At 41.5% G+C, this 25,828-nt stretch overlaps 1 protein-coding gene across 1 annotated transcript in view; it reads left to right on the top strand.

Annotated features, from left to right (window-relative positions):
• Positions 1–25,828, top strand: part of PEPD (peptidase D) — a 222,121-nt gene that overhangs the window by 18,108 nt on the left and 178,185 nt on the right. The window contains exons 4-5 of the mRNA XM_005289912.4: positions 20,611–20,674; positions 24,603–24,650. Coding sequence (XP_005289969.1) covers positions 20,611–20,674; positions 24,603–24,650 — 112 coding nt within the window. The remainder of the gene's footprint in view (positions 1–20,610; positions 20,675–24,602; positions 24,651–25,828) is intronic.

The raw sequence follows: 25,828 nt of genomic DNA, 5'->3' as shown, positions 1-25,828 counted from the left end.
AATGCGCAAATCTATGTCTAATCAAACTAAATACAGATACTCTCACCCTCAGAGATGTTTCAGTAAGTTTTTCTCAGACTGGACACCTTCCAGGCCTGGGCACAATTCTTTCCCCTGGTACAGCTCTTGTTGCAGCTCAGGTGATAGCTAGGGGAGTCTTCATGATGGCTCCTCTCTCTCTGTTCTCTTCCCCCCTTAATATATCTTTTGCATAAGGCGGGAACTCTTTGTCTCTCTGGGTTTCCACCCCCCCTCACTGGAAAAGCACCAGGTTAAAGATGGATTCCAGTTCAGGTGACATGATCACATGTCACTGCAAGACTTCATTACTCACTTGCCAGCACACACATATACAGGAAGACTCACAGGTAAATACAGCCATCTGCAGACAATGGGAGTCATCAAGATTCCAAACCATCATTAATGGTCCACACTTTACACAATTACAATAGGCCCTCAGAGTTACATTTTATATTTCTAGTTTTAGATACAAGAGTGGTACATTTATACAAATCAGATGATCATATTCAGTAGATTATAAGCTTTGTAATGATACCTTACAAGAGACCTTTTGCATGAAGCATATCCCAGTTACGTTACATTCACTTATTACCGTATTTTCTCTAAAACTATCTCAGTTACATTATATTGACTTATTATCAAGTTTTTATAAAACCATATAGACTGCACAACGTCACATACTGAACTTTTTTTATTTTTATGATTTTATTTTGGCCAAAAACAGTGTCACAGAGAGAATTTGCTTCAAGATGGACGGAGTGTTGGATTACAAATATGATCATGACTATTGCAATCTTGATCTCACCAGCTGCAGGTTTTTTTTCATTGACTGCTTTGCTTATCTTTAAGCCAGTGAGCTTTCTGACTGCTAATGCAATATCAATTAACAGTTGAAGTGATGATACAAAGCTCTAATGGAGACGTAACCCCATATGAGGCAGAGTTAAAATACAACAAATAGTATCTAATGAAGGCAGGAGGCAAGGACTAGTAAAGTTCAGTTTAATGAGCTTGAAAACTTGAGAAGACCCAACACAATGCTCAAGTATCAGTTGGATGGTGGAGATAAAGTTCTCCAGGTGAGAGCAGTCAAGCTTAACATGAAAGGTAATTCGATCTTCAAATATGTTAAGGGCTGTTATAAAGAGGACCGTGATCAATTTGTTTTGCATGTCCACTGAAGGTAGGACAAGAAACAAAAGACTTAATCTGCAGCAAGGGAGATTTAGGTTAGATATTAGGAAAAGCTTTCTAACTATAAATGTAGTTAAGCTCTGGCTTCCAAAGGAGGTTGTGGAATCTCCATCACTGAAGGGTGGTTTTTTTTTTAAAGAACAGGTTTGATAAACACCTGTCAGAGACTGTCTAGGTTTACTTGATCCTGCCTCAGCACAGGGGGCTGGACTTGATGATTTCCTCAGGTCACTTCCAGCCCTATATTTATGATTTTGTGATTATATGAACTGAAGAAATACTTTGATTTTTTGATGTGTTCAAATATCTCATGACTGCAAAAGTGGGCAGGGAACATTTTTCATAAGGAATAATTCCAAGATGACAGCTACAGGATAATCTTGTTCTTTTGAGGGTACCTATAGGACTTACGGGTCCACTGCAAATCTTAAAGTGATAGAACTATTTATATGGCAGTTAGGCTCTTAATAATATGGGAACTGAGTATGAGCAGTTTCCCTAGTGTTTAGATGGTCTCTTCCTTGGCTGAAGGATCTGTTCTGGGCATCGACCGAGGAGAGCCATTTTATATAATTCTTTTGATTCAACCTCCTTCTTGGTGTTTGGATGGCAGAGAAATTCTTCTAGGATGTTTTAGAGAAATGTCTTGCTTTTGAGAAGTATCTGTTCCTCCTCTTCTCATTTTCCTAGCAAGATATTTCATAAAGTCAAGAAAAATATATGGGTTACAAAAATGGAAATACACTAGCATTTTTTAATAATGTATTTCCAAGATTATGTGATGCAAAACCATTAGCATGTTTTGTTTTTATACTTAATCCTCTCTGAGTTAGTATGACTGAATATCTTGCAGAGACTTCAATTTTACTAATTAATGCTGCACCTGCCATTTTCCTTGCCTTAATTATAAATGACAGAACTAGTCACTGCACTGATTAAAGATATTTTGTAAAGTGAAACATACTGTACAACAGCTGCTTTATGTGCAGCACATGCCAAAATAACTTAATTGCCTTGCCATATAAAGAACAGTTTTTAGTGAAAATAAAAATACTTTAACTCTTTCATGCTTTCTTTTAATTGAAGAAATGTATATTAAATGGGGACTGAGCAAATATTTATACACCGTTTCATATGTTTTTAGAAACTGAAATATCATTGGGTTGCTTAGCGGTGGAGGCATTAATCTAACTCTGCATTCCATTTTAAGTAACATCTTCATGGAGAAGCTACGCTTGACTGGTAACTACCTTACAGCACAAATATTATTTGTGAATGAACACTTTTATATAAAAGTTTTATCTTCATAGCATGGTACAAATGTTAATCCAACACCCTAATGAGCACATCACTTTATCGCTTTCACCATTGCCTAACAGGTTAAAGCTAAAATCAGCCTATGGTTTTGGGTTCTGAACTTGAGAGAGCTTGTAGCTGATTTTTTCAGAAATGCTCAGCACCTACTGCCACTTCTGAAAATGGCAGTTCAGGTGACTGCTGAATGCCAAACAGTGAGTAAGTGGAAGACTGGAGATTAGGATTCAGATCTCCAAGTCCTGTCAAGACTGCACTGCCTCACCTTTACTGTTCTTACTGTGGGTTTGTGTGTGGGGATTGTAATTATAGTATAGAGCTGTGGTATCGCTTTCTCAAATGATGTTTCTTTCTAGAGTGGAGGTTGTTGACTTGTGAGGCTTCAGTTGACTGTGCTTCTCCTGTTAAATGACATGCAGTATGGTAAATGAGTAACCTTCCTGGAAAACTGTTGTTGCACGTTTATCTTCTTCTGCCATGGTAGTATTCATTTCAATCACTGTTGAACTCCGTTATTTCCGGTGCAGTCTTAGGTTCTGGCTTCAGCAAGGCAAAGCTTACAGTAAGCAGGCACTGTGCAAACTAAGCTGCCTCCCCCAGCTCTTTCAACAGATAGGTGTTCAGTGGCTTTAAAGGTGACCATTGCTCCTCTTCTTTGTATGGGTTTTTCAATTTTTTTTTTTTTTTTTTTTTTTTTTTTTTTTATAATGGAGATATCAATGGAAATTGAATACAGTTTTTCAGGTATGGCCATACCAATGCTTTATGCAGGCTGTGGCCGCCTCTGTAATATAGTACTCTCTCTGTGTGGCCCAAAATTGCACTTTGTGTGTATTTTGGTATTGCATTCCAAACTAAATTGCTGGCTCACCCCTGGGTCTCTTTCAGCATTAGTGCTTTCTAAGTTTCTCCCTAAAATGGAATGTGTTTGGGACTATCCAGAAAAGCAATCACATTTGTCTGGCAAGATCTGTTCTGTGTAAATCCTCATGTTGCTTATTCCTTATTATTGTATTCTTCTCCATAAGTGTAGTAATTTCCACACCTGCCTTTCATACCTTTGTTCCAGTAGTTCATTTGACTTACATTATAATTGTCAGGATTGCTCTTGCCACATTTGATGATAATTGCATTTCTCTAATCTGCAAGTACCTTCCTAGTTCTCTGACTTCTCAAAAATTGTCAATGGTACAGGAACTTCATTGGCTGACTCTCTTAATATGCCAGCTATGTACAAGTCTGCCAGTCCATGTTACATGCTCACATTTTCCAAGTATCTCTTTATCAGTTTTTGTAATCAATAGTTATTTGTACAGGACTTTCCTTCCCTACTAATTGTTTAAACGTCTTTGTTATGTATTTCTAATCGAAAAAGGTTGGTAACTGCAACTTTTGTCATTATTTTTCCATCACTAACTTTGGTGAGACTACTTGCATGAGCAAGACTTGCCAGATATATGCTGAATTTACAGGTTCTAAGAGCATGTAGAAATACCTGAATATGCAATTTTAGTAAATGTTAAAGCTCTTTTCTTCAGATTCAGATGTGGAGGAGAATGAATTTAACACTAAAGTAACTAAATCTACTTAACGGTGTTTGCACTGGAATTTTTTTTTAATAACCTTGCTATGATTTAATCCACCACAACAGAAAGTTGAAATTCTTGCATAAGTATGTATTATACAGGCCTCTGGTGCCAAGAGAATGTTCTTAAAACCACCAAGTATTTATTTTATATATTAACTTTATAAATACTACAAGGAATATATAGTACAGTGCAATAAGCTCCTAATCGCATCTCAGTAGTATCACCAGGTCCTAGTTTTCTTTTGAGCAGGCATGCAATCTGTTTTTTGTTCAAAGATTCAAAAGCTGTTATCTGGAAGGTCAGTTGCAGTCAAAGAAATGCCCATAGGGGATTTTACATGAGTGCTCCAGAAAGATTCTGCACCACCTCCAGAGACCAAAAGACCAAAAAAGCCTTTTGGATAGAAGCCTGGGTTTTAAACTGACTCAGGGCCTTCTTCCTGATCCAGCAAACAGACAGACAGCACCCTTGGTCCATGGAGTTGGCCTATTGAGGCCTCATAAGACTGTGTGCTTGTTGTGAGGGGAAGCTGTGATGAATTTGTAATCCACAAAGAAACTCCTAGGGTGGGGTGATATCTGGTAAGCTTATTAGTGTGCATGTAGGCTATTTTAGTGTTGGTTTCTTAATAGTGATTTTTACATTAAGAATAAAGTAGGCTTGAGTAGAAAGTCTGTGTAGTAACTTACCTGTAGCAATCACTCTATTATCAGTCTCTGAAGAGAAAGCAAGCAGGCCTATTTCAGCAGATTGTTTTTGCTGGGAAATACACAGTGAAGGCAGGGAACTGTGCATCCTGGACATACCCTGGTAAGAATCAAATGACTCATGTGTCCACCCAAGGGAGGTAATAGCTGGGGAGCTGGAGCCTTTGGTAGGCCACTGAAGGGAAATGCAGGTACAGTTTCCCCCAAGCTGTGACAACTGTAACTTTTACAAAGTGAACATTGCAAGGTGAGAGAAGACATTGCAATGTGAATGAACAGGGGAAAATCTGCCTGGTTGGTTGGTTGTGGGGGTGTAGAACAAACAGAGGCAAACCTAGAATGGAAAAGTAGATGAGATCCAATGTGTGTAATAGTGCAGTAGAATTCTTTTAGGACACTACATTCCATGGTGTCCCCACTTTTGCTCTTGTAATTTTAGAGTTTTGCACATCTGAGCTCTGTTCTGAACTCCCCTTCCCCCCGACCCTGTTGCTTATACATCAGAAATTCTCAAACCTCATCTGTTTGTCAGAGAGAGAGCGTGGGCCGGTAGATAAGGTATTGGGTTGGTCTAAATTCTGTTCTTGTTCTCTGCTCACTGACTCACTGTGTGGCCTTGGGCAAGTTATTTTAACTTCTTTGTGCCTTAGTTCTCTTATTGTATGATGGGGAAATGAGACCCACTCCTTTTAAAGCTCTTTGGAAACCTCTGAAAATCACTGCAAAAGTACAGAATGCTATTTCTTTGTATACTAGCACAACTGAAGATGACAGATGTGTGTTCTGACAGTACTTGAAACTGCTGCAATGCATTCTGGAGAGGACACACCATAACCGTGGTTTTGGTTTTGTGGTGGAATTTTTTTCTAAATAAAATCCAGAAAATATCTTCAATGTATAGCTACTTTTTAAAGTCCATCAAATACAGGGCTCAAGCAAGTCAACAGTCTCTTAATAACATGCTTGTAGCACTGTTAAGATGGCACTTTTTCTCAAAATTGTGCCCGTTTGCCAATCTTGTTGTTCAACGATTATAATTTTTAATGTTCTGTCTTCTACAGTTCTCTACATGCAGTCCTGAGTTCCTGGCTTTCATAAATATCCTGGAACTGAGAAATTAAGATATAATATTTTCAGTGTAGTACTTGTATAGTTGCATGATTGCCATCTCAGTACAGTCAAATCCTTTATTCTCAAAGTGGCACAATTTGGGCAACAACAGTGCAAGCTTCTGAAGGATACCCTGCCAATGTGCTTCTACCGTGTAGCGGAGGCACCAACTCTAGCAGTGAGAGGGTAGTTCAGGCTTCATATATATTTAGTCCAAGAGTGCCATTTATGATGATGATGATACTCTTGTGATGTGAAGAGTCTAGTAGGAACAGTATTGAGACTGCTAATTTGTCTTGCACCAGCTGAACAATCACATTATAGTGTTTGGTCACTGTCAGGGCCAGACAGAATTGTAGTCTGAGGTGTGAAATAGTCCTTTAATGCATTATTTCTAATTCACTGAGCACTACAGGCTAACAGAGCCCAGAAATTGTTTATAGAATTGTATTGTTTTTAAGTAATCTATGTGTTTAGGGAGTCCTGCATCTTGTATCATCTCCTCTTGCATATGAGTGCGCTCAACCACTCTAGTAATCAAGAAGACTTGGCTAAAGTTGCAGATTCGATTACTTTGCCTTTTTCAATCAAACCCATCAGGTTGAACATTTGACCTTCAGTTCAATTCCTTTTTGAATTCTGCTTGGTTAATGGTTTCTCAAAAATCCATCTTACTCTTGAAATCCATCAAAAGCAACAGAGTAAAGCTGCATACTTGTATGCAAGAGACTTTTTTTTTTCCTGGCACCGAAACCTGATGAAATTAGGAAATAGGTACCAACTCATGGTACTGTCAAGCCCATTTGGGCTATTTTATATTCCATATCTAGGTTTTTTTTCCCCCCCACCTTTTCTGTACAGGTAAAATTCCTTTTTTGATGCATAGGTGAGTGCCTTATTTTTGACAGAGCCAGGAACATCTGTTGGTGTCTTGTAAAGCCTCCTGTGTTCCTTCTAGCAGTTCTTGACAACCTCTTGTTTTGTTAACACTTCGCCATCTGTTAACCTGATGCTATTGTAATGAGGGGTGAGTTTCTTGACAGCATTAAAATGTCGCTCTTGCATCTCATCTTACTCCATTTCTGTATGGTTGTTGATGTTTTCTGTTCAGCTTGTCTAATTATTGGCAAGGTTCTTATTCTTTATATACAATCTCACTGTAATTTCTTCTTAGTTTTAGGATCATTCTGTATTAGGTATGAGAGATCACTTTTTGTTTTTGCCCTTTGGGGCCTAATTTTAGGAGCTATTCTTGTCCACTTTGCATCTTGAACTCATTTATATGTGTGTTTGCATGCATGTGCGTGAATTTTGAAAGGTGGGAAGAGGGAATACTGTGTGACCTGTTTTGTTTAGTGACTTTCTAGTGACTGGGCGAATTTGTGCTGCGTAAAGATACCTTAAGTAAACTCATATATTCATATACCCTTTTTACTAGAATCTAGTGGGTTACATCTATTGTTCTGAACTTGAAAGTTAATTTGGAATGGAGGAAGTGATACTGTTGCATATAAATATTTTTTTTTTCTTAAAGAAGAAATACTCTTGACTGTACAGCCTGCTGGATTTAGCTCTACTCTCTCAAAGCTTTCAGAATTCCCTTGTTCTCATTAAAGGGATAAGAGCTTCAATAACTTCTCACGTAATCGAGAACATAATAGATGCGGGATCTTTTAAGGAACTGTTCTTGGATTTCTTTACGCTGAGAAGCATCTTGCATAGCTCTATTCCTTTAGACTTTGTTTTACTATGTAGCCTCTTTCATATTCATCTACTTTGTTTTTTTTCTCCAGCTGTGTTAAATCTTATTTATAATTACCACTTGTATGTTATTAAAAAGAGATGTTATTACAAGGGGCTTGGAGCCTAAGGCTAACACAGTAAGTAAATGGACAAAGCTTATGGGTCTACATTTTAATCATATTAAACACTCTTTAGTATGGCATGTCTTGCCTCCTCTCAGAACTTATTGTCTTTCTCCCTGACATACTAATAGAATCTCAAAATGGTTGCTGACTTTCATTTAGAAGGTATTACTGATCCTTTTTAAAGTAAATTGAATGAATCACAATGGTATTTTTAACTGAAGGCAGACTTCAGCTATTGGAAATTGCAGGTGAGGCTTATTTGGCCCTATTATATATTCATTAATAGTGTGCAGGTGGTCAGATAGCCTGGAATACTTCATTGTTGTCTACACTGCATGATATTAATTTAGTGTCTTCCTTTCACAGGAGACCCATTATCTAATATTTTGAGTTTGCTTTAATACATAGTGTTTATAATTTTTTCTTTCTTTTGGGATGTAGCAGTGAGGCAAGACCTTTCTGTGTAATTGCAATGTACAAACAAGCCCTGGTGTAAAATACACCACAGAGTTCTGTGTAACCATCAAACAATGTCATGATTGGTTATAGTACATGTTAGTCATACATAACTTAGATGTAAATTTACTTTCTCATATCAAGTCTCTTTGACCTTTAAATTATACTTTCCAAAAATGTTGGATTGATTCTTCCCATGCTGGAAAAATAAACATAAAAACTAAATTATTTGTTAAGATTCTGATGTTTCTCATCCATCTGCATAGTTAAATAAGCTGAATAAAAGAGAACATAACTAGGAGGAGGTGTTGAATGCAGCTGAATGGGTTTGGAGGTTAGCTTAAGGCAAAAGATAGCATCCCATGAAGGTGAAAGTGAACTGTCAGTGTAATCATTCCATAAAATCCTATTGCAATTCTCATTATGTGAAATGAAAAATGTATGTGAAAATAGCATAGGACAAACTGACAAAAGCAAGAAAGTCCACGTTGAGTCTGTTGCACCACTTTGTAACTGAATGGCATTTTACTTAGACATTGCAGAATCCATGGGCTTCAGCAGACTAATACAATATTGTGTAGTGATGCAAACCGTAGATGGCTGTTACATTTTTAATAGGAGTGCAGAAGGTTAACATTATGTTTAACCCCAATTAAGGAAAATATATTCTATCTCTTAATAATAGGCAATAACAAAATAAAATAAATGCACAGTTAGCTTTTCAGTATTCATTCATCTCCTTGTTCTGTGTGTGAACTGTGTCTATAGGTTCAAAGGTGGCCTTGGTTCTTATGCCATACTCTATTGACTATATTTGCTGGAGCATTTCCTACAGATAAAAAGAAGAACAGGAGTACTTGTGGCACCTTAGAGACTAACAAATTTATTAGAGCATAAGCTTTCGTGGACTACAGCCCACTTGAGTTGTGCATGTTACAGACAACAATGTCTACAGAGCCACCATTGGAATAAATATTCCAACTGTATGGGGAAAACTTGTGAATAAACACATTAACTAACTCTTTTAATTTGCCAGATACTACACTTGATTACTACAGTATATTATAGTTGCCATTCTGTCCAGGATATGCTGTTGTACCCAGTTCTCTCAGTGGCTGTTGTTTATGTAGAATGAGGAAAAATAATGGCCATGAGTCTGTATTGAAGATTCATGTACAGATGTATCTTGATTTGAGTTACAAAGAGATTCACAATATTACTAAAATAATATTTAGACAATAACAAGTGAGTGTTCATGCATTGCTAAATGGTATCCATGATGATGTTAGTCTTAACATATTAAGAAAGGAAAATGTGAATAATTACAAACTCTCTCCTCTGTCCGTAATATCAGATTTAAGATTTCTTTAATTCAGTCTGCTGCTGAGCTACTTTTATTGTAGGGTGCCTGGGCATACTTTGCTGACAAGGTGACATTTAAATGACTTTTCAGTAATTAGCATTAAAAAACCTTGAAAAATTAACTACTATTCCAACTTTTTTTTCTCTGCCCTTTTTAAAACATAAAATTTAAAATGTCACAAAGGGAACTTATGACTTTCCAGTTTTTTAAATTAAGCATCTGTTTAGGCAGAAAGCATTTGAAATTGACTCCAGACTATGTTTCTTCAACTTTCGATAACTGAAAAGAATCTTAATAGATGTAAACAATTTTTTTCAACCAGAAAATTAATTGTTTTTCATAATACTCCTATTATTGTTTGATAAAAGTGAGATTCAACACAAGGGCTTATGCAAAAATAAATAAATAAATAAAAAGTGAGTTCCACCTTAAAATAGATCCACTGAAAAAACAGAAAAGAAAAATGTCCTAAAAATTTAAAAAGTTTCATGTGAAAAGTTACATATTCCACCAGTAGGAGTAACTGATTACATATTGAAGGTTGGTAGGAACAATGTTTACAGATCTAAGCGCAAAAAAAAAAAAAAAAAAATCAGTATCAAAGGTATCAAAATATTAGAAATTGGCTTAGAAACATGCATTTCATTCAACAATAGTTGTCATCTCATAAATTCTGCTCACAACTTTAATTTAGTATTCATCACTTGTAATGTGGATGCACTTTATTATACATAGCACTCTTGACTGGAGTTCTGAAAACTAAAACACTATTTCATCATGTTTGCATTATTATACTCTTGCCATAAAGTACTTTAAAGTAAAATGAAAAGTTTAATGGAGTTCTTATGGTAATATCAAATCTTTATAGAATCATAGGACTGGAACAGACCTCACAAGGTCTTCTAGTCTAGTTCCATGCATTCATGGCAGGACTAAGTGTTATCTAGATCATCCCTGACAAGTGTTTGTCTAACCTGGTCTTAAAAATCTCCAATGATGGAGATTCCACAACCTCTCTAGGCAATTTATTCCAGTGCTTAACTACCCTGACAGGATGTTTTTCCAAATGTCCAACCTAAACCTCCCTTGCTGCAATTTAAGCCCACTGCTGCTTCTCCTATCCTCAGAGGTTAAAGAGAACAGTTTTTCTCCCTCTTCCTTGTAACAACCTTTTATGTACTTGAAAACTGTTATCATGTCCCCTTTCTCTCTCCCCTCCTCCCCCCGTCTTCTCTTCTCCAGATTAAACAAACCCAATTTTTTTCAATATTTCCTCATAGGTCACGTTTTCTAGAACTTTAATCATTTTTGTTGCTCTCCTCTGGAATTTCTCCAATTTGTTCACATCTTTCCCAAAATGTGGCTCCCTGAACTGGATACAGGACTCCAGCTGAGGCCTTATCAGGGTGGAATAGAGCAGAAGAATTACTTCTTGTCTTGCTTTACAACACTCCTGCTAATACATCCCAGAATGATATTTGCTTTTTTCTACAACAGTGTTGCACTCTTGACTCATATTCGCTTGTGATTCACTATGATTAGGGCCCTACCAAATTTACCATCCATTTTGGTCAATTTCATGGTCATGGAATTTAAAAAATCTTTAATTTCATGATGTCAGCTATTTAAATCTGAAATTTCACGGTGTTGTATTTTATGGGGTCTTGACTCATAAAGGAGTTTCTAGGGTGTGTCACGGTACTGCTACCCATACTTCTGCACTGCTGCTGGCAATGGCGCTGCCTTCAGAGCTGGGCAGCTGGAGAGCAGTGGCTGCTGGCCAGGAGCCCAGCTCTGAAGGCAGCACAGCCGCCAGCAGCAGTGCAGAAGCAAGGATGGCATGGTATGGTATTGCTACCCTTATATCTGCGCTGCTGCTGGCGGGGACTGCCTTCACAGCTGGGTGCCTGGCTAACAGCTGCCACTCTCCAGCTGCCCAGATCTGAAAGCAGTGCAGAAGTAAGGGGGACAATACCACAACTCCCCTAAAATGATCTTGTGACCCCCCCCTGCAACTCCCTGTTGGGTCAGGACCCCCAATTTGAGAAAGGCTGGTCTCCTCTATGAAATCTGTATAGTATAGGGTAAAAGCACACACAAGATCAGATTTCACGGGGGGAGGGCAGATTTCATGGTCCATGATGTGTTTTTCATGGCCACGAATTTGGTAGGGCCCTAAGTATGAACCCCAGTTCCCTTTCTGCAGTACTCCTTCCTAGGCAGTCATTTGCATTTTGTATGTGTGCAGCTGATTGTTCCTTCCTAAGTGAAGTACTTTGCATTTGTCCTTATTGAATTTCATCCTGTTTACTTCAGACCATTTCTCCAGTTTGTCCAGATCATTTTGAATTTTAATCCTATCCTCCAAAACACTTGCTGAAATCGGAGGTTCCTCCCAGCTTATCATTCTCAAACTTTATAAGTGTACTCTCTATGCCATTATTTAGATAATTAATGACTATAATGAACAGAACCGGACCCAGCACCGATCCCTGAGGGACCTCCCTTGATATGCCCTTCCAGCTTGATTGTGAACCACTGATAACTACCATTTTCCAACCAGTTCTGCACCCACCTGATAGTACTCCATCTGGGTTGTATTTCCCTAGTTTGTTTATGAGAAGGTCATGCAAGATAGTATCAAAATCTTAAATCTCTTAAGATTTGAAGTTGTTTTCAATTATTGTGCAATGTAGTCAAGTGTAGCTTTAAAATAGTTTTAATCAATGGAATCCAGGTTTTATTGGGTTTCAAGATAGAAAACACAGCACAGTTAATAAAGCTGCTAAGATAAGTTTGTGATATCTTATCTTGTCTAGTCATTCCGCCTACTATCTATTTGCTAGAATTCTAGCAAGTTTCTAATGCTGGCTCTCTATACCCACTCTTCTGATGGTAGTTCTTGTGAGTGAGCTGTCTAGGATGGAAATTGGGGTGTGACTTTAAAAAAAAGTACTTTCTTGTAAGTTAGGATCTGATATGACTTGTATCCAATTTCCTTACCACAAAAACCCTCCTTCTCATCACCTCTCTTCCCTTTAGGCCATGTCTACACTACAAAGTTAAGTCGACTTCAAGTAAGTTGACATTGAGCCTCAAATTTAAGCAAGTTAATGTTGTGTGTCCATGCTATACTCATTGTGCTAGCAGAGTGCATCCTCACTAGCAGGGCTTGCATTGATGCACCGAGTACTGCACTGCGGGTAGCTGTCTCACAATGCACGTAGCTGAGTGGAATTTTGGGTTGGGCTTGCAATGCCTTATGGGACTAAAACATTGGCGTGGGTAATTATGGGAACATGGCGTTAGCCTCCCAGGATGCACTTACCTCCATCCCTCCCTCCCTGAAGTCAACGGTGAACAAACCAAGCCTTTTTTCGTAAGCCTGGGTTACCTGCGCGGACGCCATAGCACGATAAACATGGCCCTCACTCAGCTGTATATTGTTGTGAGCATTACAAACACGTTGTGCCTTATCCTGCAGTATTTACACAGCTGATACAGAAGCCTCCGCTCAGAACAATGATTTCTGTGTGTGTGTGTGAAACTCATGATATTTGTTGTGTTTTAAAGTCCCAGCTGCTGAAATAAAGAGATTGAATGAGAATCTGAGTTTTTTCATTAAAAAACATAAGTTTTTCTTTGAGTGCTTGCTCATGTCCATTCCATGTTAGGTGTGTGTGCGCTGCGTGCATCATTGCCGGAGATTTTTCCCTCAGTAGTGTCTGTCGGGCCGGCTCTAGAATCCTCTGGTGCCACATGTTTATGTGCCGGTATAAGGGGCACTGCCAGCTACCCACCCTCTCAATTCCTTCGTCCCGCCCATGGTGGCTGCTGGAACAGCTCCTCTTGCTTTAGCAAGGCTTCTTTTCAGTGATTTTTGTATTCTGTTTCATAGTTTTAGTTTCAAATATAGTTTAGTGTGTATATATATTGTAGATCGTGTTAGTGTAAATAGTTAGAACGCCCTCTCTCCTATCGTCCTGTCAGTCCCTTGGGGCTGAGCATGCCCTGGTCCCCAGAGTTCAAACCTTGCGCTGCATGTGGCAAATCTGTGCCCATGAGTGACCCACGTTCCAGTTGTCTGAAATGTTTGGGAGAAACTCACATGAGAGACTGTTGTCAGATTTGTTGGGACTTTAAAGCCTGCACAAAAAAGAATAGAGAGAGAAGACTGAAAGCTATCATAATGGAATCGGCTCTCGGAGCAGCCTCAGAGCCAAGCTGTTCTGATTCTGCACTGAGCACTTTGCCCTTGGTATGAAGTGCTTCTCCAACACCGTGCACTTCCCACCACCATTGCCTATCTCCAGCGCCAAGGAAGAATCACAAAAAGCAGTGCGCTGAGAGAGGGTGCTCATCGGTGCAGAAGAAAGACAGACATGGTGAAGGCAGTGAAGTGCGACCTGTGCTGGGCCACTCTTCTACCCACGGTCTTGACTCAGCCCAGAGCATTGAGTCTGGTGTGGGATGCTCCGCCGAAGCCTTGAAGCCACTGCAGCACCAGCAGATTGACGGTACCATCAACTCCAGAGGCCTTTACAGCGGCCAGGGACTTACTGACACTTCTGGTTCCACCAACTCCCTCTGCTTCCTCAGGCTCCCCAACCATCACCCCAGCCCCCCGCTGCTTCCCCCATTGTCCCAGGCTCCAAACACTTACTGGAAGATGTGGGCAAGGAAGGGATGGGACTCAGCAGGTTTCCCACACCCCCTTTCACAGAATTCTGCGGCTAGCCCACCTTCCCTGCTCTGGGCACCATCTAGCAGGGCTCAGTGAGAGCACTAGCTGCAGTGCCTTTCCCAGGCATGTCTCTTCAGTTGCGCTCATCCCAACTCCCACCCTGGTAGAAATGGGGGGAGGATGGGCTTGGAGGAGAGAATCACAGATTGGGGGCCGGGACAGAAGCTGCGGATGGTTGTGGAGATGATTATTGGGGGTGCGGGTGCCCCCTGTGCATGCCCCCACGGGTCATCCTGTGTGCCACTTAAACATGGTTCTTTCAAGGCTCACTTGTCCTCCCTTCAAACCACTAGCATTGTGCCCTCTACTGCTTCTCTCTCGGAAGGTTGGGAGGGATAGCTCAGTGGTTTGAGCATTGGCCTGCTAAACCCAGGGTTGTGAGTTTAATCCTTGAGGGGACCATTTAGGGATCTGGGGCAAAAATCTGTCTGGGATTGGTCCTGCTTTGAACAGGGGGTTGGACTAGATGACTTCCAGAGGTCCCTTCCAACCCTGATATTCTGATTCTTCCTGGTTCAGATCACCTCAGCCAGAAAGATCTCTGAAATCAAGGCCCTTACCACCATACATGATGTTTTTCAAGGATAAAATCCAACTCTCCTTCCTGCCAAAGGTGGTTTTGCAGTTTCATAGCAACCAGGCCATTTTCCAGCCAGTCTTCTTCCTGAAGCATCACAAGAACTCAGAAGAATGGCAGCTTCATTCATTGGATGTTAGGTATGCCCTCATCTTCGAGGACTAAATCCTTTCACAAATCCATGCAACTCTTTGTAGCAGAAGCAGAAAAGATGAAAGGACTTCCAGTGTTAGCCCAGAGGATCTCATCCTGGATAACCTTCTGCATTTGGGCATGTTATGAGCAGGCAAATGTCCTACCTCTGGCCATCGTAACCGTTCAATACACAAGAGCTCAGGCATCTTCAGCAGCGTTCCTCATGCAGGTTCCAATCCAAGACATCCGCAGGGCCACAACTTGGTCATGGGTGAATACCTTTACTTACACCATCATCCAACAGGCTCGAGACGACACTAGGTTTGGAAGAGCAGTGTTGCAATCAGCATGTCCATGAACTTTAAGCCCACCTTCTGAGGTACTGCTTGTTAGTCACTTAATGTGGAATGGACATGAGCAAGCATTCAGAGAAGAAAAAAATGGTTACTAATATGTTGTAACTGTTTTTTTGAGATGTGTTGCTCATGTCCATTCCACGATCTACCCTCCTTACCCCACTGTTGGAGTTGGCTGGCAAGAAGGAACTGAGAGGCTGTGTGGCTGGTGGTGCCCCTATTATTGGTGCCTAAGTTCATGGCACGAGAGGGCACTAGAGCTGGCCCAACAGATACCACTGAGGGAAAAATCTCCATCAACGGTGCACATACACCTAACGTGGAATGGACATAAGCAACTTATCTCAAAGAACAATAGTTATGAAAGGTTAGTAACTTTTGTTTCTAGCCCTCATGGTTGTCGAAAAAAGCTTGAAAACATGAACCAAGTGCACCCTAAAGGCTAGTATCCAGATGGCACACAAAAAGGACGCACAATTTATTTTAAAATATCCTGAGGTCAACTGCTGAAATGTCTTTTGAATAAGAATAATAGTACTGAATTGTGCAAATTACTAGAGTGTATAGACTGTGAGCTATAGAATTACACGGAAAGGAGTCTGGTAATTTCTTATGTTGGGCACACTGTCCTGTATGTGTTCTTACCATCCCTGCTTAGCTGCTGATTCCAAAAATCCTGGGCAAAAGAAATATTTTTACCTAAAGTCTTCTGAATATCCTTTCATAATAGGTTATTTCTTCTTTTATTACTCATTGGTTAGGGGAGACTAGATCCAATAGTACTGGAATAATATCTTCCATTCAGGTAATCCTTCTAATTAATTTATGACTTGCTGCATTTTTTTTCTTGTAATGCTCTATAGCGATTGATCCGAAGTTTGAAACCGGCAGTCCACAACAATATTTCAAAACAGCTGAAAACAGTAACTACTTAGCTTAGCCTAGCTACCTCAGAGATACAAAGATGAGTATTTCTCAACACAAATAAAATTTTAAACATATTTGAAAATAAATCTAATTGCAAATAACATGCTGCTGGTCAGCATCCTGTGAAGTATCATTCCCTGTGATTTTGGCAGTGTAAAACTTTTTTGTTTGTTAGTCAAAAATGAAATCTAAAACCTGTCTCTGTTAAGGAAATTTACATCGATGTAGTGACACTGATGCATAACCCCAGTGTGTCTGTGCTGCTCCTGCACCAAGTGGGGTTTACCTCAGTGCCGCTTGCCTCAGTATGTTACTGAATTAATATGATTCCCTGCTTTGCAGCACATCTACATTAGGGGTTTACACCAGGGTAATTTGGTCAATGTAGTTACACTGCCATGAATTTCCTTCGTGCAGCGAGGGCCTTGGGTGGGATTCCAGATGTGTAGTGGGAGGGAATGGGGAGGAGGTGGAGTTTAGTGAAGCAGAAGTACTTTTGGGGAGGAAGGGAGTAGTATGTAGAATGGCAAGGGAGAAACTGGAGGAGTTGGCCAGGGCGTGGGTGACTGTCAAGAAGAGGCTAAGCAGCTAGGTGGCATAAAGCCGTCTTTGCTCCCACTTCCCCCTGAGAATTTTTGCTGTCTCTTGTGTGGTGCAGCACAGAATCTGTCTTTGCTTTATTGTAGAGCAGTGATGGGCAACCTGTACCACAGCCCGCAATCAGATTACCCTGATGGGCCACATTTTTGCTGACATTGACTGTCCGTAGGCACGGCCCCCTGCAACTCCCAATGGCCACGGTTCACTGTTCCTGGCCAATAGGAGCTGTGGGAAGTGGCAGGCTGCAGGTTGCCCACCACTGCTGTAGAGCGTCTACCTAGAACCTTCTCTATGCCCCTTGTGCCTGTCTTTCTGCTTTAGAACAGGGCAGTTCCTCACATATAATCCGTTTGGAGCCTTGATTTTGGGGAGGGGTGAGGATACTTCACTCTTCAGTGTGGAGTATAGAATAGCTAGAAGGGAGAAATAAGGCAGAGAAAGGAGAAGTAACTAAGGCAGAGCCTTAAACATTCCAGAGAGGAGCCAACTCCTTATACCAAGCAGAGTCTAAATGCAGTGAAGTAGGAGGCAGCGCAGCTGTGGCACATAATCCTGAAAATTTGTCCTGGAATAATTAAATCCAACCGATGAGGGTGGGGGCATTTTAAATATGACCCATTTCAGTGACTTCATTTTGCTACAATAAATCAAGCAGAAAAAAATGAACTAAGTATTGATAGGGTTACCATATTTTGTGCCTCCAAATGGAGGACACTCCACGGGGCCCCGGCCCCGCCCCCTCCCCGGCTTCCCGCGAACATTTGATTCGCGGGAAGCCTGAAGCAGGTAAGGGGGGTGTGGGGGGAGGAGGCGCGGCCCAGGCTGGCCCCCCCCCCGGCGGCTCCAGCCTGGGTCGGCTCGGGCCCTGGGGTGCCGGCCCCGGCCCCCGGCCGAGCACCCCCAGCCCGGCCTCCGGGCCCCCGGCCGAGCACCCCCGGCCCGGCCTCCGGGCCCCTGGCCGAGCACCCCCGGCCCGCCCAGCACCCCCGGTCCCCGGCCCGCCCAGCACCCCCGGTCCCCGGCCCGCCCAGCACCGCCGGCCCCCGGCCCGCCCAGCACCGCCGGCCCCCGGCGGCCCGGCGCACCGCCCGGCACCGCCGGCCTCCGGCGGCCCGGCGCACCCCCCGGCGGCCCGGCACCGCCGGCCTCCGGCGTACCTCCCGGCGCACCGCCCGGCACCGCCGGCCCGGCGCACCTCCCGGCGCACCGCCCGGCACCGCCGGCCCGGCGTACCTCCCGGCGCACCGCCCGGCACCGCCGGCCCGGCGTACCTCCCGGCGCACCGCCCGGCACCGCCGGCCCGGCGCACCCCCCGCCGCCCGGCACGCCAGCCCGGCGCACCCCCCGGCCACCCAGCACCGCCGGCCCCCGGCGGCCCGGCGCACCGCCCGGCCGCCCGGCCCCGGCGGCCCGGCGCACCGCCCGGCACTGCCGGCCCGGCGCACCCCCCGGCCGCCCGGCACTGCCGGCCCGGCGCGCCCCCCGGCCGCCCGGCACTGCCGGCCCGGCGCGCCCCCCCGGCCGCCCGGCACTGCCGGCCCGGCGCGCCCCCCGGCACCGCCGGCCCGGCGCACCCCCGGCCGCCCGGCACCGCCGGCCCCCGGCGGCCCGGCGCACCCCCCAGCTGCCCGGCACCGCAGGCTCGGCGCACCCCCCGGCCGCCCAGCACCGCCAGCCCCGGGCCAGCCCCCGGCCCAGCGGCGCGGGATTTTCCCGGACATGTTCGGCTTTTGGGGATTTCCCCCCGGACGGGGATTTGAGTCCCAAAAAGCCGGACATGTCCGGGAAAATCCGGACGTATGGTAACCCTAAGTATTGATGATTTTAGAAAGATTAGAGAGAGGAAAGAGAAGCTCACTCTTCAAAAGGACAGGTTTCAGAGTAGCAGCCGTGTTAGTCTGTATCCGCAAAAAGAACAGGAGTGCTTGTGGCACCTTAGAGACTAACAAATTTATTAGAGCATAAGCTTTCGTGGACTACAGCCCACTTCTTCGGATGCATCCGATGAAGTGGGCTGTAGTCCACGAAAGCTTATGCTCTAATAAATTTGTTAGTCTCTAAGGTGCCACAAGCACTCCTGTTCTTTTTACTCTTCAAAAGGAAGTTTGTCAGTAAATGAGAGAATACCTTGAAGTGAATTATCAGCAATTTCCCATAGACCACAGAATAGTAAAGGAGAATTTACTGATCAAAGGACAAAAAAAAGTTTGCAAAAATAGAAGAGCTAGTATACTATAGGATCTGACCTACTCTGACTTAAATTGTGCTAAATGAAAGGAATAAAATCCAGCACATTTGTGAGCATAATATAGGAATTACTTACACATCATCAGGAACAATTCTCAGCTTTGCTTTGAACAGTGCAGGAGGACATAAATGATAATTTGGAGGCACTGCAGTGGAGCATTAAACAACAGTTACCATAAGTTAACTGGGTTCATAGTTAGGGTTTAACTGTTAAATAGAGCCAAAATTATAAATGTTAAATTTATTCCCAACATTGTTGGAATATTTAATGACTTAAATATTTGAGGAATGAGGGGAAAAGAAACCTTGCTAATGAATATAGAGTATGCAAAGACCTCAGAGGTAAAAGAATTATAAAAGGTTAGGTATAGAAAGGGACTAGAATTTGAGTTGTGTTTAAATAAAATGTTAAAAATGTATGCAAAAGAAGGCAAGATATTTTTCTATACCTCACAAACATTAATGAGAAGAGGCCATGGGGTAGTGTCACTTAAAGGAGTATTGTGATTTTAAAAGTTTTTCTTTTGTTATCAGTAATTCCTCCGTTTATTAGACTGGCAAAAAACCCTCCCACAAATTTACATATGATTTGTGGTGATTACTTTCTGCATGAAAATAGACTAGTCTTTCCTTTTGCAGGTAAGGGTGGGAAGGGACATGATTTAGAACTTACTTGTTGATTCATCACTAGGACTCATCAGTTAGTGAAAAACTCACTTGCACCAAGTTGTTTCCATGCCTTTTGAAAATTTGGACACAAATGAGTGTGGCACAATTCACAACTCTAACAAGGAGGATTACTCTGGGAATACAGGACATTTTAGACTGGTCAGACCTGAACTAGGTCAAAACCTTAAAGTAATGTAACCATAGTAAATTTTCTTATGAGCTATTGTACTGAAACATCAATGTCTATTAAAGTTGTTATTCTTGATTTGTTTATATCTATGATGGTACAGTTGTGCTAATAACCCGATGTGTCATCTTTCATAACCTAAACCAGGGGTCGGCAACGTTCGGCACGGGGCTCGCCAGGGTAAGCACCCTGGCGGGCCGGGCCAGTTTTATTTACCTGCTGACGCGGCAGGTTCGGCTGATCGCGGCCCCCACTGGCCACGGTTCGTCGTCCCGGGCCAATGGGGGCGGCGGGAAGCCACGGCCAGCACATCGCTCACCCGCGTTGCTTCTCGCTGCCCCCATTGGCCTGGGACGGCGAACTGCGGTCAGTGGGGGCCACGATCGGCTGAACCTGCCGCGTCAGCAGGTAAATAAAACTGGCCTGGCCCACCAGGGTGCTTATCCTGGCAAGCCGCGTGCCGAACGTTGCCGACCCCTGACCTAAACTATTCAATTTTATAACATGGCTAACACCAAGTATTTGTATTTTTATTGTATTCTAAAGGATTCATCATCCTGAATATTTCAGGGAGAAATATGCTGTGGATGAAGTACACTATAAAGATGAGGTGAGTGTCTGCTTTTCCTAATATTTTCCCAATGAATACAAAATTAATGGTTGTTCTGAAAGTATGGCAGTAGTTTTCTACAAAAAAAACTTGTTCCACTAAATATGTTGTCTCCATTTCCTAATTAATTAGTCCTACTTCCAGTTCCTGAATAATGACATTTGTTTTATAAACTTTTCTAAAACTTTATAAAATACGATGCTGTTGTTTTATTGGATTGTACATTGAGACCAATTCAGAGACACTTTTTAATATTCTCTGTATTTAATAAAAAGGTTCATTGGGCATGATTCTGAAGGGTTCTGGGGACCTGTGAAGAAAAGACAGACAAATTGCCTGACAATGGGCTAGCAATGCCTCCTTGGCCCTTAGAAGCTTGCAACGGGGAAATAGTTCCAAATGCTTAACCAGTAAACATAAACTTTCCTCTTTACCCCTATTTCATAAAATGTATTAAATTATCATTAGCTGTTTGAATCTAAAATATTTTAGATTCAATTTAATTATTTATTCAAATATTTATTACTTTATCTCTTGTATTCATGTATTTTTAAATATGGGTATTAATTGCACATTTAAGGTTCTCTTTGCATAGTTGTTTTTGAGCAGCTGTTATGTTTTTGTGCACCTGGCTAGTTTATTTTTTTTCAGTAGGAAAGCTCAGCAGGATTATGGCAGCATGTTTGCCAAACTCTGTGGTGAGTCTTATGGAGAGCAGCTTAAAAAGGAAGATCTTGCTATTTCTGTCCCCTGCAGGATGCTAACCTGACTTGCCAGACCCAAAATCTTATTTTTACCAGCTGTGGAGATAATTTCAATATGAAGATGAAATGAAACTATCTCTAAACTGTGGTTGTGCTAGTGTATTTCCTTAACTGTGGGTTGAGGAACCTGTGAAGAGATTGCTGCTTGACGCATTTGGGTTGGAATCCTAGTTTCTTGTTATCAGACTTGATGTGTAGAATACAGAAGTACAGAATACAGAAGCCAAGGCAAGCAATTGCAAAGAGGAACACATGCTTCTTTACAAGGATCACATTTATTGACATTCTATGTGCAGTCTATCAACAAATGCCATTATCATGTATCTTTATATTGTGTCTCAGTGCTTAAAATTTTACCCAGGAAGGAATATGGATCTCTTTAATTTGGGTTAATTTGTAAGCCCATGTATTGACATTTTTCTCCCTGGAGTATGCCAGCTTAAGTAATAAGCCAATGAAGTTTTGCAGTATTGTATTTCTCTGCAATATGAACCTGTCTGTATTTGACAAAATTGCCAGGTAACAGCTTAGCCAAGTCAGAATGGCCTGTAGGAACTCTGTGACAATATATTGCATATACATTAAATAAACACCATTCAAGAACGCTTTAGCTTTTTAACTTCTATGCTTAGAAAGGAAAAGCGGCTTATGTGAAAATTGTCCAGTGCTTTCGAAGGTGAGCTCTCCCTTTATTCATGTATTTATTTAGTCAGTTAGTATGTACATATTTTGAGATATTCCTGGATTATGCAAGCAGTCTTTCATTTTTCAAAGGATTTGGATACAGTGCTTGCCCATTCTACTAGGAACATATGCTTCCCCAATGTCAAGGCATTAGGGGCCTGATTTGCAAAGGTATTTAGGCACCAAAAGATGCAGATAAGTATCTAACTTGCTTAGGCATTTCTGGAAATCCCACTAGGTGCCTTACTCTCATTAGGTGCCTCTGTAAATTCCACTAGACCTGTAAATACCTTTGTAAAATGACTCTGGACAGTGGCATTGGAACAATTTTTATAGTGGGGGTGCTGAAAGCCAATGAACAAAACTGTAAACCCTGTATATATGATGGAAACCACTTCAAGCCAGTGGGTGCTGCCACACCCCCAGCACCTTTAGTTCCAGCACCTCTGACCCTACAAGTCTGACACCTTGGTTATCCATTGTTTTAGCATCTTTGACGTGAATTCATCAGTTGAGCATCTGTACCAGATTCTTCAATGATGGATACTGTTGGAAAGTGTGTAATAGTCACAGTATCTCATGAAGGTTAGAAAAAAAAAATCTATAAAATACATATCAATACTGCAATGTCATGTACTTGTGACTATGCATTTAGTTTTTTACTTCGTGTGGTATGTGTTATTGGAGCAAACTGGTATCAAGTTGATGCTAATTTGGTGAAATATCCTCGTCCTAGTTATGTGGTTCATTTATTGGATCAATAAATGCATATCTCAGCATCCACATCTGTGCAGCCATATTAAAAGTATACCTGTCTGTGACACCAATGTTCTCTTCTCAAAGAGGTGGTAGGGTAAGAATTGACTTTAATATAAAGTATCTACTCCTCTCCATTTATTTATTTGTAATATAGTTACAACCAAAAGACAAAGCATTTTAAATACCAATAGTAGTATGAAAGTGGGAAACCCAGAATCTATTCAGAACTATCGCTTGTAACTTAAGTTGAATTCATACTGATTTTAAACAGTAGTGCAAATGGTGACGAGATATGTCTCTAGTGCGGTTTAATGGGACTGCTAGACTAATTCAAATCTGTGGTGATACCATTGTAGTGAGATGCCATTGTTATACTTTATTTCTTCTCCCAAAAGACCAGGCAGACTAGTGAGATGGCTGAAAAATATTGTGTGTTTCTCATTTCCTCTTAAACAGTCAGGAAACCAAGCTTATTGAGAAATGTTGGCCTCGATGTGAAACACACCCAGGGCATTTAACTGTGACTGTTCTTATAGAACCAGTAGAATCCCAACGATATCTAGTCTTGGGAAATGTGGCTGTTGAATTGACATAAGCTATTCTGTGATAGAAGGCAATCTATGGAAATAACAATACTGTGTTTTACTTCAATTTCTTGTGGCATACAAATGGAACAAGTTGAAGTGTAAGCTTTTAATCACACCCAGTGGAAATGAAAGACCTATACTAGCCTCAATTTATAAATGCGTCAAAGATGCTGAAGGAAGTTGGGATATTGTAGAGAAGTTTTAATCAAGAAAAGATGACCCAGTGAGAATAACTGTAAATATTCAGCACACGATAATGTAATAACATTAATGCATACTCTGTTTTTATATGTAGTAGCACACATCTTTTCCTGCTGTAATTCCTGATTTCCATGTCCTATTATGTGGGTCTTCATAGAAAAAACACTTCTCAGCTCTCACACATTTCCTCTCCAAATAATGGCAGTAGATTTAATCTCGCAATGCAGTTGCAGCATGTGTCTTAAAAGGACACCAACTTAAAAACCACCCTTCTGTCTGAACACTTTTTTAATGACTCTTTTAACAAATGACATAAGATTACTGAATCTGAAAGAGATCAGAGAAAAGTTTTTCTCTTTTCCAGTTTGTTTGTTTATTTTGTGCACTTGACAGCACTTTGTATATAGGGAGTATCACTGTTTCCTCCATCAGCTAGTTAGTCCATTTCCCCTGCCTGCATAGGTTTTTCACACAGCAACATGGATGGGGGATGGAAGAAAAACTTCTTTTAAATCATAAAAAGTGACAGATCCACAACATTTATCAGGGAGGTGTAGGGCCTGAAACTATTTCATCATTTTTGTTGAATATATTTCTGATTCATGATATTTGTTTAATTGATATAGAATCAATTTTGGATGTGATGAGATTAGTCATGCTACTTTGGCTGTGTTCTGGTGTTTAACCTTTTTTATTGTATCTCTTTTACAGCAAAAGGTTTTATTGATTGATACTTTTCACCAGTTGTATTGCTACCTTTGCCTAACAAGCAGAACATATGAGGTGACTTCTTTTAGCAGGCTTGAAATGTTAGTACATTTCTAAGGTTAATACACATAACATTGACAAGAAGCAAATTGTCCATAATAAAATCGTGATATATGATGTGGATAGGAAAAAAAATGTACTGTAACTGCAATCCTGTTCTTTTAGATAACCAGTGTCTTGGCTTCAAAGAAACCATCAGTTCTTCTTACATTGGTAAGTCATATTTGTCGTTCCTGGAGAATACTTATCCAGTTGCTCTTCAGTAAACAGATTAATTAATCTGAGATGTCTGCTCATTATGTATCCTTTTTGTCCCTTCTTCATCCCAGAGGCTAATGTCACCATTCTCCAGTTTGAGGCCGGCCATCTTCGTATAGTTGACTAGCCTTTCTCCTCTCTCCTCACATTCAGTCAGTGAGTTGCTAAATCCTATCCTTTCTTCCCTGTGTCCTACTACCAAAACTCTTATCCATGTGGTAGTTTCACACTTAATTTACAGGAAACCCACTTGACACCCACATTGCCTCCCTCCAGTCAATTCAAAATGCTGCAAAATCACATCCTGCTTTCCCATTGTTCTGACCACATCACTTGTATCTTTGAATCCTCCGACTGGCGCTTAGAGGAATTAAAATACTGCTTTTCTGTATGAAGAGGCGGGGGCTCAGGGCAGTTTTCCTTCAGTAGTATGAGAGTGGGATCAAGTTACTATCTAGATCCCACTTTAGATTACAACATAACATTCACACAACTCCAAGGTGGGAGGGTAGAGTTACAATGCTTTTCACCCCACACCCACTTCTTCCAAGGGTAAAGTGTGATGGTGATTAGAGCTATCCTTTCCCCTTCTTCAACTTTCCAATATTCTGTTGGGACTGGTACATGTGTCTGTCATTATTTGTCTATTTTTATGGAGGTTGAGCAACTCCCTTTCTGCTGGGTCTGTTTCACTCAAAACTTCCTACTTCTCTGAGCTGCTTTCCCTCCCTGAGCTCTGGAGGAATGCTGATCCAAAGAACATTCTTTGCTTAGTTCAGCAGAAGTCCTGCACTTGTGCCTCTCCTTCATTGGTCTTGTTCCAAGCACAGAAAGGCAGTGCTACTCTGTGTTATTCCCCACAAATCTAGACACGTCAGCAGCGCTACATAGCAGCCAGAATGGTGTCTTTCATGCTTCTTGTGTGAATGGCAAGCTGTAGGAGAGAGGCACTCCAATTTATGGAACAAGAGTTGTCAAGGCAGTATGGAATTACTTCTTTCCAAGGAAGTGTGTTTTAAAACTTCTTAATACAGTTCTTACTCTACTCCCACCCATTACTGTCTTGTTTACAGGACGCACCTCTTTTGCCCTTTGCTCTCCCCTTCCCCCCCAAGAAAAATGCTACCAAGCTA

Source organism: Chrysemys picta, chromosome 14, assembly GCF_011386835.1.
Source record: "Chrysemys picta bellii isolate R12L10 chromosome 14, ASM1138683v2, whole genome shotgun sequence".
Lineage (NCBI taxonomy): Eukaryota > Metazoa > Chordata > Testudines > Emydidae > Chrysemys > Chrysemys picta.
The sequence above is the reverse complement of the archived record's forward strand: the minus strand, read 5'-3'. Positions and strand labels throughout refer to the sequence as shown.